This window comes from Apostichopus japonicus, chromosome 15, assembly GCF_037975245.1.
Source record: "Apostichopus japonicus isolate 1M-3 chromosome 15, ASM3797524v1, whole genome shotgun sequence".
In the NCBI taxonomy this organism is placed as follows: domain Eukaryota; kingdom Metazoa; phylum Echinodermata; class Holothuroidea; order Aspidochirotida; family Stichopodidae; genus Apostichopus; species Apostichopus japonicus.
In genome coordinates, this window is record NC_092575.1 from 28,256,472 (window position 1) to 28,273,987 (window position 17,516).

Below are 17,516 nucleotides of genomic sequence, written 5' to 3' on the forward strand. Positions count from 1 at the left end.
GTTTATGTACGATTCTTGCCACGCAAAGATTTTAGTAAAATATCATCAGAAGAAAGTTTCATCCTGTTCTCTTATATCCAGATGCTGGATAATATACAGATCTGAAATGAACCATTTATAATTGTGTAACAATTATACAATGGTATACTTCGAACTCCATTGATTAATGGAATAATAATACTTTGGCATCACAAACTACAAGTCAACCTTTCTTCCTTTTTGCTCCACAGACTGTAAGCCACCTGTCCAGTATTTCACATTATAAGTAAAGTTAGGCTGTGTGTGGTAGCATGTGCTTTAGTAACATTAATCTAACGTCATTAATCGTGCAGCACCAAATTTCAAAAGTGAATTAGTGACTAACCAGTTTCTCAATTTTTAAACTATAGAGAACAGAATGGTTCAATTAATCAGTGACATGACCTGCCGAGTGAGGAATATCACTGCTAGCTGTGACTCAACTTTGACCTTGAAATGAAGTGCTATAACTCGGATGTATTTAGTATGATGTTAATAGAAAAGATAAGATAGAAAGGGGCCCCTTTCATTATCTGGACTTGTTCCATATTGAGACAGTTGGAATAGCCAAGGTGTTATTACAATGCAAGGTTCATCTTAGATATTCTGTTGCATTAATGTTACATTTCGGTGTTTAACTGAAAGAATGATAGCTGACATCTCCTCATGGTGGAACATTTAAATGTTTACAGCATATAGTGCTAGGCTGGCAACTCTTTGACAGCAGTTCTACAGATTACTTAAAGAGTTTACTTTTGAGTTATCATACAGGTTGTACACTGTTAAAACCACTGCCCAATTTAATTTGTCTGAAGTGGTCTTTTATTCATTCGAGGCTCATTAGTTAAAGCGGCTGGACCAGTCAATTCAACACATTGTATACCACCATGTTACGTCAATTCCTCAGAAGAAAAACAAACTTCAGTAGGAAAACCTTAAAGACGTTATAGCTAACTCAAATGACATGTTTACAATTATTTCAAATTTGTGAAGGAAGAATGATGCTGTACGTCATCCCAGGATTCTGCTTTTCATATGAAGTCAACATAATATGTCTTGTGTTTATCAGAAATCTTTGAAACTTTAAATTAACCCCAACATTATGTAGGCCAGCACCATATTTGAATATTGTTTATATCTGTTTGTGTATTATTTGCTTTAAACAGACAGCAACCCATGTGATAATCTTCTTTGCATTAATGGAGGTTCTTGTACTTCCATGGATCAGACAGCTTTTTGTAACTGCCTGCCAGGTTTCACAGGGACACTTTGCGAAGTACAAAGTAAGTGGACGATACTAGCCTTCTATTTATGTACCCCTTTGTGATACTTTCCTGTATACTCAAAGGTGATGAATACACAGTAATACTATAGAGAGATAATATAATTGATACAGTCATTAATAATCCCATTGTCCTAAAATAAGAAAAATAGATATCCCTTTGGTTAAAAGCTGTGCTAGGTACTCATGGCTTAAGTGTCTAATGTTTCTAATGAGATAATATGAGAAAATCAATGAAACAATCCAGTCACTGAGAATGTCACAATTACCTCATGTCAAGAATGATCCTCAAATAAAGTAAATAGAGCATTTGTGAAGATTGCTCCATAATTTCATATGTGTTGCTTCTCCTATTGTTAATTGCATGCAGTGTATGGCATTGTCTGTGTGGGTGACAAACAAAGGTTGCTTCATAATTAAACACGGGTTGCTTCTCATATTCTTGTTTGCATGCAGCATATGTCTTTGTTTACATTCCAGGCTAAGGTTGCTCCATTATTGGATAGGGATTTTGCTCATATTTTATTGCAGCATGAAGCATGTGGCGTTGTCTGTGTATAGGTGTATACAACCTGCAATATTATTTAATCAATCCATTGATCATTGCCTCACATCTTCTTCATGATTTCTCTGTAAGTTATAAAAATCAATGTACTAATGGTATCATGATTATTTATTTGACTGCCAATATAATCTCTCTGAATCTACTTTTGGAGATGGCGGTGGTTTTTGTGATCAAATAACCTGTTTAAACGGAGGTCTATGTACTGAGGCTATTGGATTTGCATTCTGCTTTTGCCAGACTGGCTTCACCGGTGCTGATTGTGGGATCCAGATGGGTATGTGGTCTTTAAGTAATCTATTGTCAAGATTGTTCTAGATAAGGTCTGCATTTCATGCAACTCAAATTCAACGATCAGAATGGCATCCTTAAACCAATCATTAATTATGTGAATGACACTTTCTTATAACTGTAAATTTCTGAATCAATTTTGAAATTTCCTTTCTTTAGAACTTGCTAACAATCCATCATTGGTATCCATTTATTGTGCTGGACTAAATTCATATCCAATAATCTCTCTTTTTCTGCTTCCCTGTTTCAAATTTTTAGTTTTTTTGTTTTGTACTTGTTTTGCTTATAGTCATCTTTGGGATTATATTCTTTGCATGTTTGATTGTCTGTCATGCTACTAACATGTACAAATTTTAAACATCATTGATACATATAATGTATGTTTGATTGGCTATGATGCTAATAACATGTACAAAGTATTAACATCATTGATACTTATAATGCATGTTGGATTGACTCTCTTGTTAATAACATGTACAAAGTATAACCATCATTGATACATATGATAAGGTTTTCTTTATAAAGTGAACTCAATGCCAAGGCTTATACTATCTGAACAGTTTTGGAAGACTGTTTTTCTAATAAAGCAGACAGACAATTTAAAGTTGTAAATATATTGGCTAAAATAACATTTGTTAAGTATTTATTAGTTGCAGCACTGTTGAACAACTGTGTTGTTTGTAATATGAAAGGTATAACCATGTTGAAGCTCTTCTCATTCCAGTGGTTGATTGCTCTCATTGATCAAACATCACCGCGCACCTACCCTTTGTTTTCTTTCCTATCCTTCCCTTTGCTTTGCTTTGCTTACCTTACTTTACTTCACCTTTCTTGATTCTAATACCTTCACTGAAATTTTTCAAAGAAGCTATAGATGATGCCTGAGATCATTGTGTAGATTCTGTCCTTTCCAAACAAAAAGGAGGTATCCACGTGTATGAATAATGACCTTGTTGCTATGGAGATGACAATACCATCAGCTGGTGACTACCTCCGATGAAAGCAGAACCACTCACCTATCCTGCTTAATTCAAAACCCAGCCTAGCTTCCAGTAGATGTGATGTGTTATTAGACTCTTCCACATGGAGCAAGGTGTACAGATGAAACACGGCATTTGTGATCAACTATCCCAGATGAGCACAGAAGACATAACCTGTTAGTAAACCCAGCCTAGACTATAGCTTCCAGTAGATGTGACTTGTTATTAAAGCATTCATAATACTAAATGCTTGCCTGTCAATGGAGGTGTGCCTATACATATCCTGTAAGTAAAAACAACCTAGCTTCTAGTACATGATACTTCCTACTTATGTAACTGGTATATTTGCTTGCCTATGGGTATAGTGGATAGATAGAGGAATACTGCCAGGTGCCACACGACCTGCTGATCGTCCTTTGCTTATCCCCATGACTACCATTCCAAAATGGAGGATGCTCTGTACTTGATGATTTCCTCCTACGTGGTAAGCTGGTGCTTTGAATTCCTCTCCGATTTAGAATCCCAATTGTTTCACTTTGAGAATAGGCTTTAAATTATGAGAAATATGCAGCAGATATTTAGCAATAAAGATGTTGTTGCTTGTGTGCAATTATAGTAGGTACGTGCAAATGATCTTGCTAATAAGGAAAATGACTGACTAATCATGAAGTGATCTAGAATGTAGTATATAAAGGCATCAAAAGAAGGTATCAATTGATGTTATGCTACCACTACTTTCTGCAATGTAAATCTTTGACTTGTGTTTCTTTTTAAAGTTGTGTTTTAAATGGCGATAGCAGAGCTAAGAGCATGAATTCATTGTTATATAGTAAAATATCAAGGTGGTTTTAAATAATCTGAATCAAAAATACTCTTGTAACAAATATAAAATAATCCTTATGATTACTTAAAGGCTTTCCATGATGATATCAATATCTTACTTAAAATAACGTACTCCTATGATATTTATAAATATTAAGACAACTATTTCTTAGTTTAAAGTAAAGTACTCCTATGATATGTCAAATATAATAAGAGAACTATTGTTTAGTGTAAAAACTACCCTCCTATGATATGTTATTTATGATAAGATAACTATTGCTTAGTGTAAAATAAAGAATCCAATGGAATGTTATAAATAATAAGTACTTGCTTAGTGTAAAATAAAGTACTCCTATGATATGTTATAAATAATTAAAGAAATATTGCTTAGTGTAATATAAAGTACTCCTATGATATGTTATTTGTAATAAGAGAACTATTGTTAAGTGCAAAATAAAGTTCTCCTTTGATATGTTATAAATGATAAGAGAACAATTGCTTAGTGTAAAATAAAGTACTCCTATGATATGTTATTTATAATAAGAGAACTATTGCTAAGTGTCAAATAAAGTTTTCCTTTGATATTTTATAAATGGTACGAGAACTATTGTAAGTGTAAAATAAAGTACTCCTATGATATATTATAAATAATAAGAGAACTTGCTATGTGTCAAATAAAGTTTCCCCTTGATATTTTATAAATGGTACGAGAACTATTGTAAGTGTAAAATAAAGTACTACTATGATATGTTATAAATAAGAAGAGAACTACTGCTTAGTGTAAAATAAAGTACTCATATGGTATGTTATAAATAATTAGAGAACTATGGCTTAGTATTTTCATTTAAGATGTACTGTTGCCATTTGTCTACTAAATTTGGTGACTTTATGTCATTTTTACAGAGCCTTGTGCCAGTAATCCATGTCAAGGTGGCCAGACTTGTATGATTACAGCAGATGGACTCTCATATATATGTTTGTGTATGACTTCTATTGGGATGCTATCCTGTGACGTAATAGGTAATTCCTTTGCTATATATCTATAGGGTAAGGGTCCGGTTGTATTGTCATCAAGTTTGTGGTGAATTTCATGTCATTTGCTCAGGAAATAATCAGGTATTCTAAGGTTATTGACCAGCTAAGAGCTATAAAATAGCATCTGTTTCATGAAAATATAGGGACCACATACTGTGTCAGGACTAGGAACTAGCATAGTGTCATTAGAATATGAACCACCATATTGTGTCATTAGACTATATGGACAAGCATAGTGTCATTAGAATATAGGGAACACATACATTGTCAATACTAGGAACAACCATAGTGTCATTAGACTAGGAACCATGCATTATGTCATTAGACTAGGAACCAGCATTGTGTCATTAGACTAGGAACCAGCATAGTGTCATTAGAAGTAGAACTAGCATATTGTCATTAGAGTAAAGGGACCACATGGACAAGACTAGGAATCCGTATATTTCATTAGTAAGGGGACCAGCATAGTGTCATTATAGTATAGGGACCAGCATAGTGTCATTAGACAAGTGACCAGCATAGTGTCATTAGATGAGTGACCAGCATAGTGTCATTAGACTAGGAATCAGCATAGTATCGTTAGAAATGGAACTAGCATAGTGTCATTAGAGTAAAGGGACCACATACTATGTCAAGACTAGGAATCAGCATAGTGTCATTAGACTAGCAATCAGCATAGTGTCATTAGACAAGTGACCAGCTTATTGCCTAAGTGTAGTAACCAGAGTATTGTATCATCAGTCTAGGACCATCATACATGATTTCTTTAGCTATGGACCACCATACATCATCAGGTTAGGGCCCAATATACCGTTTCATTAGTTGAAACCATCGTATTGTGTATTAATTAGCTAGGGACCAGTATATAGTGACGGTCCTGATGTGCACACATTTCACTTGTAATACTGAATCCCAGTAGCTATATTCTTACTTTCATTTTTTTCCTCAGGAAATCCTTGCATGAGTAACCCTTGTATGAATGGAGCCACATGCATGAATGGAGCTGATGGTCTCTCCTACATCTGTGCCTGCATGACACCTACAGGCATTCAGCCATGTGCTCCCACTGGTAGTTACACTTATTATGAAAAATTCATGTTGTTTAGTTGACATATTCTTTACATTAATATACATTGTTCTGAGACATAAGTCAATAGAATATTCTACAGTTGTGCCTGCATGACACCTACCAGCATTCAACCATGTGCTCCCACTGGTAGTAACACTTATTATGAAAAATTCATGTTGTTTAGTTGACATATTCTCCTTCATTGTTCTGAGACATATAGGGCAATAGAATATCCTATACAGTTGTGCCTGCATGACACCTACCAGCATTCAACCATGTTCTCCCACTGGTAGTAACACTTCTTATGAATAATTCATGTTGTTTAGTTGACATATTCTTTACATTAATATACATTGTTCTGAGACATAAGTCAATAGAATATTCTACAGTTGTGCCTGCATCACACCTACAGTCATTCAGCCATGTGCTCCCACTGGTAGTAACACTTATTATGAATAATTCATGTTGTTTAGTTGACATATTCTTTACATTAATATACATTGTTCTGAGACATAGGTCAATATAATTTCCTGCAGTTGTGCTTGCATGTAACCTGCAGATCTCAACTATTCTGGAAGTATCATTCAATATTAATATATATTCTCTACGTTATTGGAATGCAGTATCTACTTAAGTTTACTCTCTTAAACTCTTATCATGTCCTAGCTGCATTTGATCCTTCATGGCAAATGCACTCATTAAAACTTAAACTTGTTATTTTTTTTTTAACAATTTTGTTGTCAGCTCATTGACCTGTTTACTTGTTCTTATTTTGTGTCTCTTAAACTTGGACCTGGTAATTTCATGATTTCCATAGCTTGATCATCTTTAAGCTGTTTAGTTTTTTGTTTTATGGTGTTTTCCTGTCTTAGTTTGTTATATATGGTGTGTTCTATATTGGAGCCTGCATTACACCTGCATTCAGTTCTATGGAATGTGAAACAAACATGATGTTTACATCAATTATGCTGAGTTGTACGGGTTAGGGCCCTAACCCCTACTGTGGTATGCTTGTATACATGACAATATATACACAGTTGAAACCTGTCAGTTTAGCACTGTCTATATAGTCTACTTTTTTTCTGAGGTATTCTTTTAGGCTATATGGGGTCCGATCTAAACTTATACTTACATCATACCTGCACCTTAGATGTGTATTATGGTGTGCATAGCCTATCCTATGTGCACTTGTACCAAAATCACATCTGTACGCAACAGTAGAATTTATAAGTACAGATACCTCAATTATTGACATTTCTTAAGATTCTCTGCATAAGCTAGAGCTTGCCGGTTTGCACGTGACAAATCCTTCAAGTAAACACACAATGTTTGTGATCAATTCCAGCTTTACCATATGCTATTTAAAGTTTGCATTCTATTTTTATATGTAATCGGCATAGCTCCTTAAGTCGTTAATGCTCCTTTGATATTAATACTTTATGAGTGGAAGTTGACATGCATGTTTCTGGCTTCTGTTTCATGCACATTGTCCAGATGTAAATCAAGCCTGTGCAAGTTCACCATGTCAAGAAGGAACTTGTATGGTTTCATCTGATGGTATGAGCCACACCTGTATCTGTGAGACACCAACTGGACTTCAACGTTGCAACCAGCTAGGTACACCTAACGTTGTTACCATGGCTTCCTGTTTGTCCAGAATTTCATTGAACTGGACTTTCCTTCTCAGTACTTGATCTAGCTTTCTTACTGTACATCATTACCATGGTAACATAAATTGAATGTTTATGTTTGTCCAATATTTATTTTTGATCGGACTTACTCACCTGAGCTACTTACTATTCAAATAATCAGGAATTTCTAAATTTAAATTTCTTTGAAAAACCTTCATTTGTGTAAAGTAAGTGAATGTTAGGGTATGATTGTATGTGCTGAATAGCTTTAGCTGCAAGTTTACTTGCTGCATGTAATCAGTAGCCATACTTTCTAATCAATATTCATTAGCTAAAATTAGCCCCAATTTAGTGGCAACTGTTCTCTGTTGGCATGCTTTAAAGCATAATTTTGTGCTGACAATATTGTCAGTATGAATACCCTGTTTCTATTAGATACAGAATCTATTCAAACTGTCAGTATGATCAGTATGAATATCCTGTTTCTATGAGATAAGGCTTACAAACTGTTCATACTACCAGTATGAGCAGTATGAATATCCTGTTGCTACATGAGAACAGGCTTACAAACTGACCATGCCAATACTTGTGATTGAATTTAAAGTATGATATAAGGGTACAGTATATAGTGGTAGTAGCATTCATGTCCTAACTGGTTGCTCTTGCAAGAAAGGTGATAAATTTTCCATCTTTCATAAAGATCGAATTTTGAGCCTAAAGAGCTTCAATACATTAATTTACAGCTGGAAATGACTACACCCAAATATTTTCCATACACTTTGTGAGGATTTGCTTAGTTACGTTTCCCACCTTGAAGAACTTTTTAATGTAGCAATCAAGTGTGTAAATTTACATATGACCCCTGCCCTCAAATGTGTCTGTGTGTTTTATTATGATTTTTTTTTTCAGTTTTGATGTAAATATTATTTTCAATTGTTCTCACAAGGTATTGTTTATTTTCCTTTTCAGTGTTTAGTAATTTCCTCCCATTTCCTTTGTTTCTTCATTTCTTGTTCTTCTGCTATTTCACTTCTCATTCATTGTGCATGACTTCCACACCCTTGTTCATGAATCTCATTACACATTCACTTGTATGATTTCATGTTAATTCTCCTTGCTTCCAACTCTATATCGCTACACGTTAATCCTCTTTGCTAATCCACATAATCCTTATGTCTATTTTCATTTCTTTCGTAAGATACTACCCTAGCATAAAGCAGCTGTAATGTGTTGTACTTTTCATTAATTATGCATGACTTCTGCACCCTTTTTCATGAATCTCATTACACATTCAATTGTAAGATTTCATGTCAATTCTCCTTGCTTCCAACTCTATATCGCCACACTTTAATCCTGTTTGCTAATCCACATAATCCTTATTTCTACTTCCGTTTTGTTCTTAAGATACTACCCTAGCATAAAACAGCTGTAATGTGTTCGGAGAAAAGAACTTTAAAATTCAAATTTATAAAGAACAAAATGATCGAAGAAATATTAAAATTTTATACAATTTATTTACAACTTTTTTTGGCAGCTCTTACCTCATACTGTGTTTTATGATAGATTTCTGAGAATGTAACTTAGTATTTATTATATATATATGATCCTATAAATGTATCTTTACAGGTGACCTCTGTATTCCTAATCCTTGTTTCAATGGTGGGAGCTGTGAAGTAGATCCGTTGCTGGGTTTTACTTGCAGCTGTGCGCCAGGCTTCCGAGGTGGCATATGTTCAGGTAATTGCCATTATAGCAGAAAGCATTGTGTATGTCTTAAATAACACATCAGACAGATGCCATAATTTGTGTAATGAATAGTGTTTTGTACATCACTGGTCTATTGTAGAACACTGCAGGTGTTTGCGAAAGGTTACTTGCTTGAATAATCTGGAAGCTTCGTTGGCATGCATCTTGAGGCACATAAGCAATTGCCACGAATATCCACATACGAGGCTGTGCAAAAATCAATTTTTTACAGCAAAGCAGTAAATGAATCTTAAGAGTTTGTTTTATTGGGAGGGGGGGGGGGGTGGGGAGGCTCATATATCTCTTCTGCTTTGTTGTTGTGGTTTGAATTCTAACTTTAAAAGGCTATAGGTTTTCAGTCAGAAGTTTATGTGAAAAATACTGTAAATATGTGGATTCATGAAGTGAAAACGTTGATATTGGTTGGTTACAACTTCTACCAAATAGAAAGTAAAGTTAATACTAATTTGCAGCCAGAATAGTGTTTGACAACTAACCTTTCGAAGATTATTGCTTAATTTTATTATATTCTTGGTCCATGAATCACTACTTTAACAGTGACAAGATAGGTGTACACCTCCTAAAAGTGAGTCACCTAAAAAGGTTCCTGTGGGTCAAGGCTGTGATTCCAGTCATTATATCTCATGTATTCTTAACGAAGGAGGGGGGGGGGTGTCGGAGGAGGCCTGGTGGGCCATGACTCGAGCCTCTTGGAAGCATTATATGCAGTATGCAGTATGCAGAGCACTGGAGTACTACTTGATACATTTGATGTGTTTTGTCATGAATTTGCGCAGAGGAGTGTTTTGTATGGCTAGCAATACCAACTTGAGTAGATATCCAATCTCCCCTTGTTTTTGGCCTTAAACAGGGGACTCAGGTGGTATTTGCTATAGGCAGGGGGGGGGGTCGTAATGTGTACTCAATATCTCTTTAAACCCATTTAGTATATTGCAAATTTGTGTTTCTTTGTCTTCTCAGACTCTGTGAGGCCCTGTGACAGCCAACCTTGCATGAACCAAGCAACTTGTCTGAATAGTGCAAACGACGAATTATTCATATGTTTGTGTCTGCCTGGATACACTGGACAAACATGTGGAATGTGTAAGGTCTCATAATCTTCAAGGCAATTAATCAGTCAGGGGTCACTGACACTAAAGCCTTTCCAATTTACATACCCCTATTAATGAACTTTTAAATAATGGAGTGTATTGCTCGTTGGTAATTATCGAACATGGTCAGAATGTATGTTCAGAATTCTTGCACTCTCATGGGACAAATTGAATGTTTCAGTGCTGCATGTGTTGATATTAAACTTGAGTCGCATCATTTTGTGATTTCATTGAGACTTGACTTGGACTTACCCTCAAGGACGTTGATAGCAAACGAAAGGAACTGTTTTTCTTTTATTAATAACAAAGTGCTCTGCATAATGTGCATAATCAGTGCCTATGCAGTATCAAGTTTTAAGGGAGCAAAACTGAGTGCAAACGAACATCCAACACACCTGGAATATGCAGTATATGATTGTGTTAATTGTTTCCAGCACATTTAAAGATCAGTAACACTGTTTCAGTGTAACGAATGGAAAGACTATAGAAGACAGAATTACTCCATGCTACTGACAAACTTGCAGCTAATGCACATACATTTCTTTTAGGAACATTGATATGTTTTTGAAGTGATATAAAGATGCAAATAAAATTATTTTAGCAAGCTGACAGAAGTTTTACAACATGCGCATTGATGAACGGAAGGGAAATATATGTTAATTTCTGCAATGAACTTACAAAGAGAATAGGAAAGAATATAACTAGACAACCAGTATTGCCTCAAGAACAGGGAGTGGAGAGTTGCTTAATCCTGTCCTAGAACCAAAAATAATATCACTTAGCAACCATTATAGCCTCCAGAACAGGTTATGGAGAGTAGTTAAATCCTGCACTAGAACCATGCATGTGCTGTACAGTAAAAAAGTTTCTTGTAGCTGTAACCATTCTTTCTAAATCATAAGTATGTTTAAGAACTGAACCTCCTGCCAGCATTCACTGAGTTGCATATTCTGAAAATCACATGAATATTTGTATTAGCAATTATGCAAACTATTCAAAATATAGATCAACATTTCATAAATGGCAACCGCTGTCTATTAGCATCAAGGGGACTTTAACCTGCAAGTCAAGTAACCTTTTTTGAAATGACTTTGAAGCAAACCTTGAAGCATTTTAGTTAGGTTTTCAACTTTAGATCCAAGGTTGAAGACTTTATAGTTTTTAACTGTTCAGACTATCAAACTGACAAGCAGTGTACTTACGATGTATTGAAATATATTTTATAGATTTTTTGCAAATTGCTCAAGTAACTACACAGTTACTTAAAATCAATGGTACTGTACATGTAGCACATTGTAAAGTTGAAACATATTACTCTATGCTTTACTGCCTAAAGTTTTGTCTATTCTTGCAAACTTACCCGCAGTCGATCCTTGTAGCAGTAACCCCTGTCAGAACCAGGGCACATGTATGGGAATCGAGGGAATGGACACGTTTGTTTGTGGATGCGCAGTGAATTTCTCTGGCGACTTCTGTGAAATTTTTACAGGTCAGTTTAAACAAACATGGTTCGGGACATGCTTAATCACTTAAAACATGGGTTGGGGCATGCTTAACCATTAAAAACATGGGTTGGGGCATGCAAAACCATTAGAAACATGGGTTGAAACATGCTAAACCGTTAAACACATGTGTTGGGATATGCTAAGCCATTTCAAACAGGGGTTGGGACATACAAAACTGTTACAAACATTGGTTGGGACATGCTTAACTATTAGAAACATGTGTTGGGACATGCTAAACTGTTACAAACATGGGTTGGGACATGCTTAACCGTTAAAATCATAGGGAACATGCTAAAGTGTTACCAACATGGGTTGGGATATACTTAACCGTCTAAAACATGGGTTGGGACATGCCAAACAGTTACAAACATGGTTTGGGACATTCTTTACCCCTTAAAAACATCAGTTGGGACATGCTAAATTGTTACAAACATGGGTTAGGACATGCTTAACCATTAGAAACATGTTTTGGGACATTCTTAACCGTTAAAAACATTGGTTTGGAAATGGCAAGCCATTAAAAACGTGGGTTGGAACATGCTAAACCTTTTAAAACATGGGTTGGGACATGCTAGGCCATTTCAAACTGGGGTTGGGACATCCAAAACTGTTAAAAACATTGGTTGGGACATGCATTAACCCTTAAAAAACATGTGTTGGAACATGCTTAACGGCTACAAATATGGGTTAGGACATGCTAAACTATATAAACATTGGTTAAGACATGCTAAACTGTTACAAACATGTGTTGGGACATGCTAAACCGTTAAAAACATGGGTTGGGACATGCTAAACAGTTACAAACATGGGTTGGGACATGCTTAACCGTTAAAATCATGTGTTGGGATATACTAGACAGTTACAGACATTGTTTGGGACATGCTTAACCCCTTAAAAATATGGGTTGGGACATGCTAAACTGTTAGAAACATTGGTTGGGACATGCTAAACTGTTAGAAACATTGGTTGGGACATGCTTAACTATAACAAACATTGGTTGGGACATGCTAAACCAATAAATACATTGGTTGGGATATGCTTAACAGCTAAACTGTTTCAAACAAGGGTTGGGACATGGTAAAATGTTACAAACATTAGTTGGTTGGGACATGCTAAACCGTCTAAAACATGTGTTGGGACATTCTAAAATGTTACAAACATTGTTTGGATCATGCTAAACCATTAAAAACTTTGGATGGGATATGCTTAACCGTTAAAAATATGGGGGACATGCTAAAATGTTACAAACATGTGTTGGGACATGCTAAACTGTTACAAACATGTGTGGGACATGCTATACCATAAAAAAAACATGGGTTGAGTCATACTAAACCGTTAAAAACATGGGTTGGGTCATACTAAACCATTAAAAATATGGGTTGGGACATGGTTAACCGTTACAAACATAGGTTGGGACATGCTCAACCGTTAAAAACAAGTTTTGGGACGTGCTATACCATAAAACATGGGTTGGGTCATACTAAACTGCTAAAAACATGGGTTGGGACATGCTTAACCCTTAAAAGCATGGGTTGGGACATGCTCAACCAATTAAACAAACATGGGTTGAAACATGCTAAATCGTTAAAAACATGGGTTGGGACATGCTTAGCTATTTCAAACAGGGTTTTGGACATCCAAAACTGTTACAAACATTGGTTTGGACATGCTAAACCATTAGAACCATGTGTTGGGACAGGCTTAACCGTTAAAACATGAGGTGGGACATGCTCAACCCTTACAATCACTGGTTGGAACATGCTAATCCGTTACAAACATAAGTTGGGACATGCTAAACCATTAAAAACATGTGTTGGGACATTCCTTACCGTCACAAACATGGTTTGGCACATGTTAAACAGTTAAAAACATGTGCTGGGACATTCTTAACTGTTAAAGACATGGATTGGGACATGCTAAACCGTTGAAAACATGGGTCGGGACATGTTTTACTGGTAAAAACATGTAATGGGACATTCTAAACCGTTCAAATCATGTGTCGAGACATTCTTAATCGTTACAAAAATAGTTTGGCACATGTGTTACTGTTAAAAACATAGGTTGGGACATTCTAAACCGTTCAAATCATGTGTTGGGACATTCCTTACCGTCACAAACATGGTTTGGCACATGTTAAACAGTTAAAAACATGTGCTGGGACATTCTTAACTGTTAAAAACATGGATTGGGACATGCTAAACCGTTGAAAACATGGGTCGGGACATGTTTTACTGGTAAAAACATGTAATGGGACATTCTAAACCGTTCAAATCATGTGTCGAGACATTCTTAATCGTTACAAAAATAGTTTGGCACATGTTAAACCGTTAAAACATGTTGGGACATTCTAAACTACTAAAGACATGGGTTGGGACATGGTAAATGGTTACAAACATTATATGGGACATGTTTAACTGGTTAAAACATGTATTGAGACATTCTAAACCATTCAAATCATGTGTTGGGACATTCTTAATCGTTACAAATATGTTTTGTCACTTTCTAAACCGTTAAAAACATGGGTTGGGAAATGCTTAATTGTTAAAGACAGGGTTTGGGACAAAACAGGGTCGGGACATGCTTAACTGTTACAAACATTGGTTGGAACATGCTCAACCATTACAAACATTGGTTGGCACATGCTTAACCGTTAGAAACATGGATTGGGACATGCTAAACCGTTAAAATCATGTGTTGAGACATTCTTAGCCGTTACAAACATGGTTTGGCACATGTGTAACTGTTACAAACATAGTTTGGGACATTCTAAACCGTTCAAATCATGTGTTGGGACATTCTTAACCGGTACAAACATGGTTTGGCACATTTTTAACAGTTAAAAACATGAGCTATGACATTCTAAACTGTTAAAATCATGTGTTGGAACATTCTAAACCGTTAAACACATGGGTTTGGACATGCTAAGCCGTTGAAAACATGGTTTGGGACATGCTCAATTGTTAAAGACATGGGTTGGAACAAAACAGGGTTGGGACATGCTTAACTGTTAAAAACATGGGTTGGGACATGCTCAACCATTACAAACATTGGTTGGCACATGCTTAGCTGTTACAAACATGATTTGGGACATTCTAAGCCGTTAAAAACATGGGTTGGGACATGCTAAACCGTTAAAACATGGGTTGGGACATGCTTAACCATTACTAACAAGGGTTTGGATATGGTAAACAATTAAAAACAAGGGTTGAAACATGCTAAACCATTACAAACATGTGTTGGGACATGCTAAACCGCTAAAACATGTGTTGGGACATGCAAAACTCTTACAAATATTGTTGGGACATGCTTAACCGTTAAAAAAAAATGGGTGACATGTTAAGTGTTACAAACATGGGTTGGGACATGCTTAACCGTCTAAAACATGGGTTGGGACATGCTAAACCGTTACAAACATAGGTTTGGACATGCTTAACCGTTAAAATCATGTGTTGGGACATTCTTAACCGTTCAAAACATGTGTTGGGACATTCTAAACTACTAAAAACATGGGTTGGGACATGCTAAATGGTTAAAAACATCAGATGGGACAAGTTTAACTGGTAAAAACATGTGTTGGGACATGTTAAACCGTTAAAAACATGTGTTGGGACTTTCTAAACCATTAAAAACATGGGTTTGGACATGCTAAACCGTTGAAAACATGGGTTGGGACATGCTAAATGGTTAAAAGACGAGGGTTGGGACAAAACAGGGTTGGTACATGCTTAACTGTTAAAAACATGGGTTGGACATGCTCAACCATTACAAACATCGGTTGGCACATGCTAAGCCGTTCAAAACATGGATTGGGACATGCTAGACTGTTAAAACATGGGTTGAAACATGCTAAATTGTTACAAACATGGGTTGGGACATGCTACACGATTAAAAACATGGGTAGAATCATGCTAAACCTTTAGAAACAAGGTAGGACATGCTAAGCCATTTCAAACAGGGATTGGGACATTCAAAACTGTTACAAACATGTTTTGGGACTTGCTTAACCATTAGAAACATGTGTTGGGACATGCTTAACAGTTCAAACGTTGGTTGGGAAATGCTAAAACATTGCAAATATTAGTTGGAAAATTCTAATCCGTTTAAAACATTGGTTGGGTTATGCTTAACAGTCGAAAACAATGGTTGTGACATGCTAAACTGTTAAAACATGGGTTGGGACCTTCCAAACTGTTATCAATGTGCTAACAGTTCTCATTTATGTTGTTTTTGGTATTTTCGTCCTAGTAAACATTTGCCAAATGAAAATTCAGATTAACATGTAGGTTTTGAAAATTTCGAATCTGCAATGATGGGGTAGTACTTTTTATTCAGCAACAAATGATGGAGAACATGTTTAAAGGTGGGAGAAGCACACAACTCTCAGCTGGATCAGAGAAAAAATGTAAAGGTCATCATAACAGCTCCAAGGTTAACATATTGAACATCATAGCAATGCCGAAACCAGAAATATGAAACGGGGTAAAACTTCCCATGCATTAATTTCTTCACAGCTACTAATCCTTGTGACAGTTCCCCTTGTTTAGCAGGAGGGACCTGTACCTCTAGCGGCACCAGTTTCACCTGTAATTGCCCTACCTTCTTTTCTGGGCCGACATGTGGAACTTTTACGAGTGAGTTTTCACTATGACAATACATCTTTTTGCACTAGTTTACCTTAGGATTATGAGTTGATACATTAACTGTTGGATTGTAATCAAGTAATTGCATCATTTAAACTGATATATATTCCATTGTGATGATTTGGATTTTGAGTTCTATTTGTCTTTTTCCTTCTGGTTTCTTGAGGACACCTTTTGAGCCATTTTCCAGAGAAAATAAAAGTTAAACATTGTGAATCGAAATGATCTTGAATGTTTTGCAACTCTACTGGATGTCATTACAGACCATTTGCATTGAAAGGAGTCTTTCTATGTTGACAGATGTTTGGAAATGTCCAGATTATCTTTCTCAGAAGAGGCATATATACTCAGGTCTTGATGTTCTTGACTCTGTTATATTAAATAACTCTTCATAAATTCTTGTGCATTGTTCATTTTAAGTTTATCTCTTTTCTACCAGACCCTTGCATTAATCCCAATCCTTGCCAATCTGGTGGCACCTGTGACATAGATGCAACATCAGCTACTGGTTTTACTTGTCAATGTCCAGCTGGATTTGAAGGGAATCTTTGTCAAACTCAGATTGGTATGCTCACTGTAGCTATTTATAATTCAATCCTGAAATAACATAAATGAAGTGGGATTACATGCTGATCTAATTACTTTCAAATTATACTGTTATGATTACTTTGTAACAATTGACAGTAAACCTGATGAAATTAAGATTAATGTTTTGAAGAATTCTTTACCAATTATTTTTTACAACATTACAAATTAAGCCATACAATTATTTGATCTTTTCCATTGTTTAACTTTTCCCAGTCAGTTTTCGAATATTTGTTTA

General features: G+C 35.8%; 1 protein-coding gene across 1 annotated transcript in view; it reads left to right on the top strand.

Moving 5' to 3' along the window:
* The window catches only part of LOC139981428 (uncharacterized), a 67,166-nt gene that overhangs the window by 13,740 nt on the left and 35,910 nt on the right, over nt 1–17,516 (top strand). The window contains exons 8-17 of the mRNA XM_071993801.1: nt 1,185–1,301; nt 2,017–2,139; nt 4,859–4,975; nt 5,940–6,059; nt 7,554–7,676; nt 9,317–9,427; nt 10,418–10,540; nt 11,915–12,037; nt 16,565–16,684; nt 17,133–17,258. Of these exons, the coding sequence (XP_071849902.1) occupies nt 1,185–1,301; nt 2,017–2,139; nt 4,859–4,975; nt 5,940–6,059; nt 7,554–7,676; nt 9,317–9,427; nt 10,418–10,540; nt 11,915–12,037; nt 16,565–16,684; nt 17,133–17,258 (1,203 nt within the window). The remainder of the gene's footprint in view (nt 1–1,184; nt 1,302–2,016; nt 2,140–4,858; nt 4,976–5,939; nt 6,060–7,553; nt 7,677–9,316; nt 9,428–10,417; nt 10,541–11,914; nt 12,038–16,564; nt 16,685–17,132; nt 17,259–17,516) is intronic.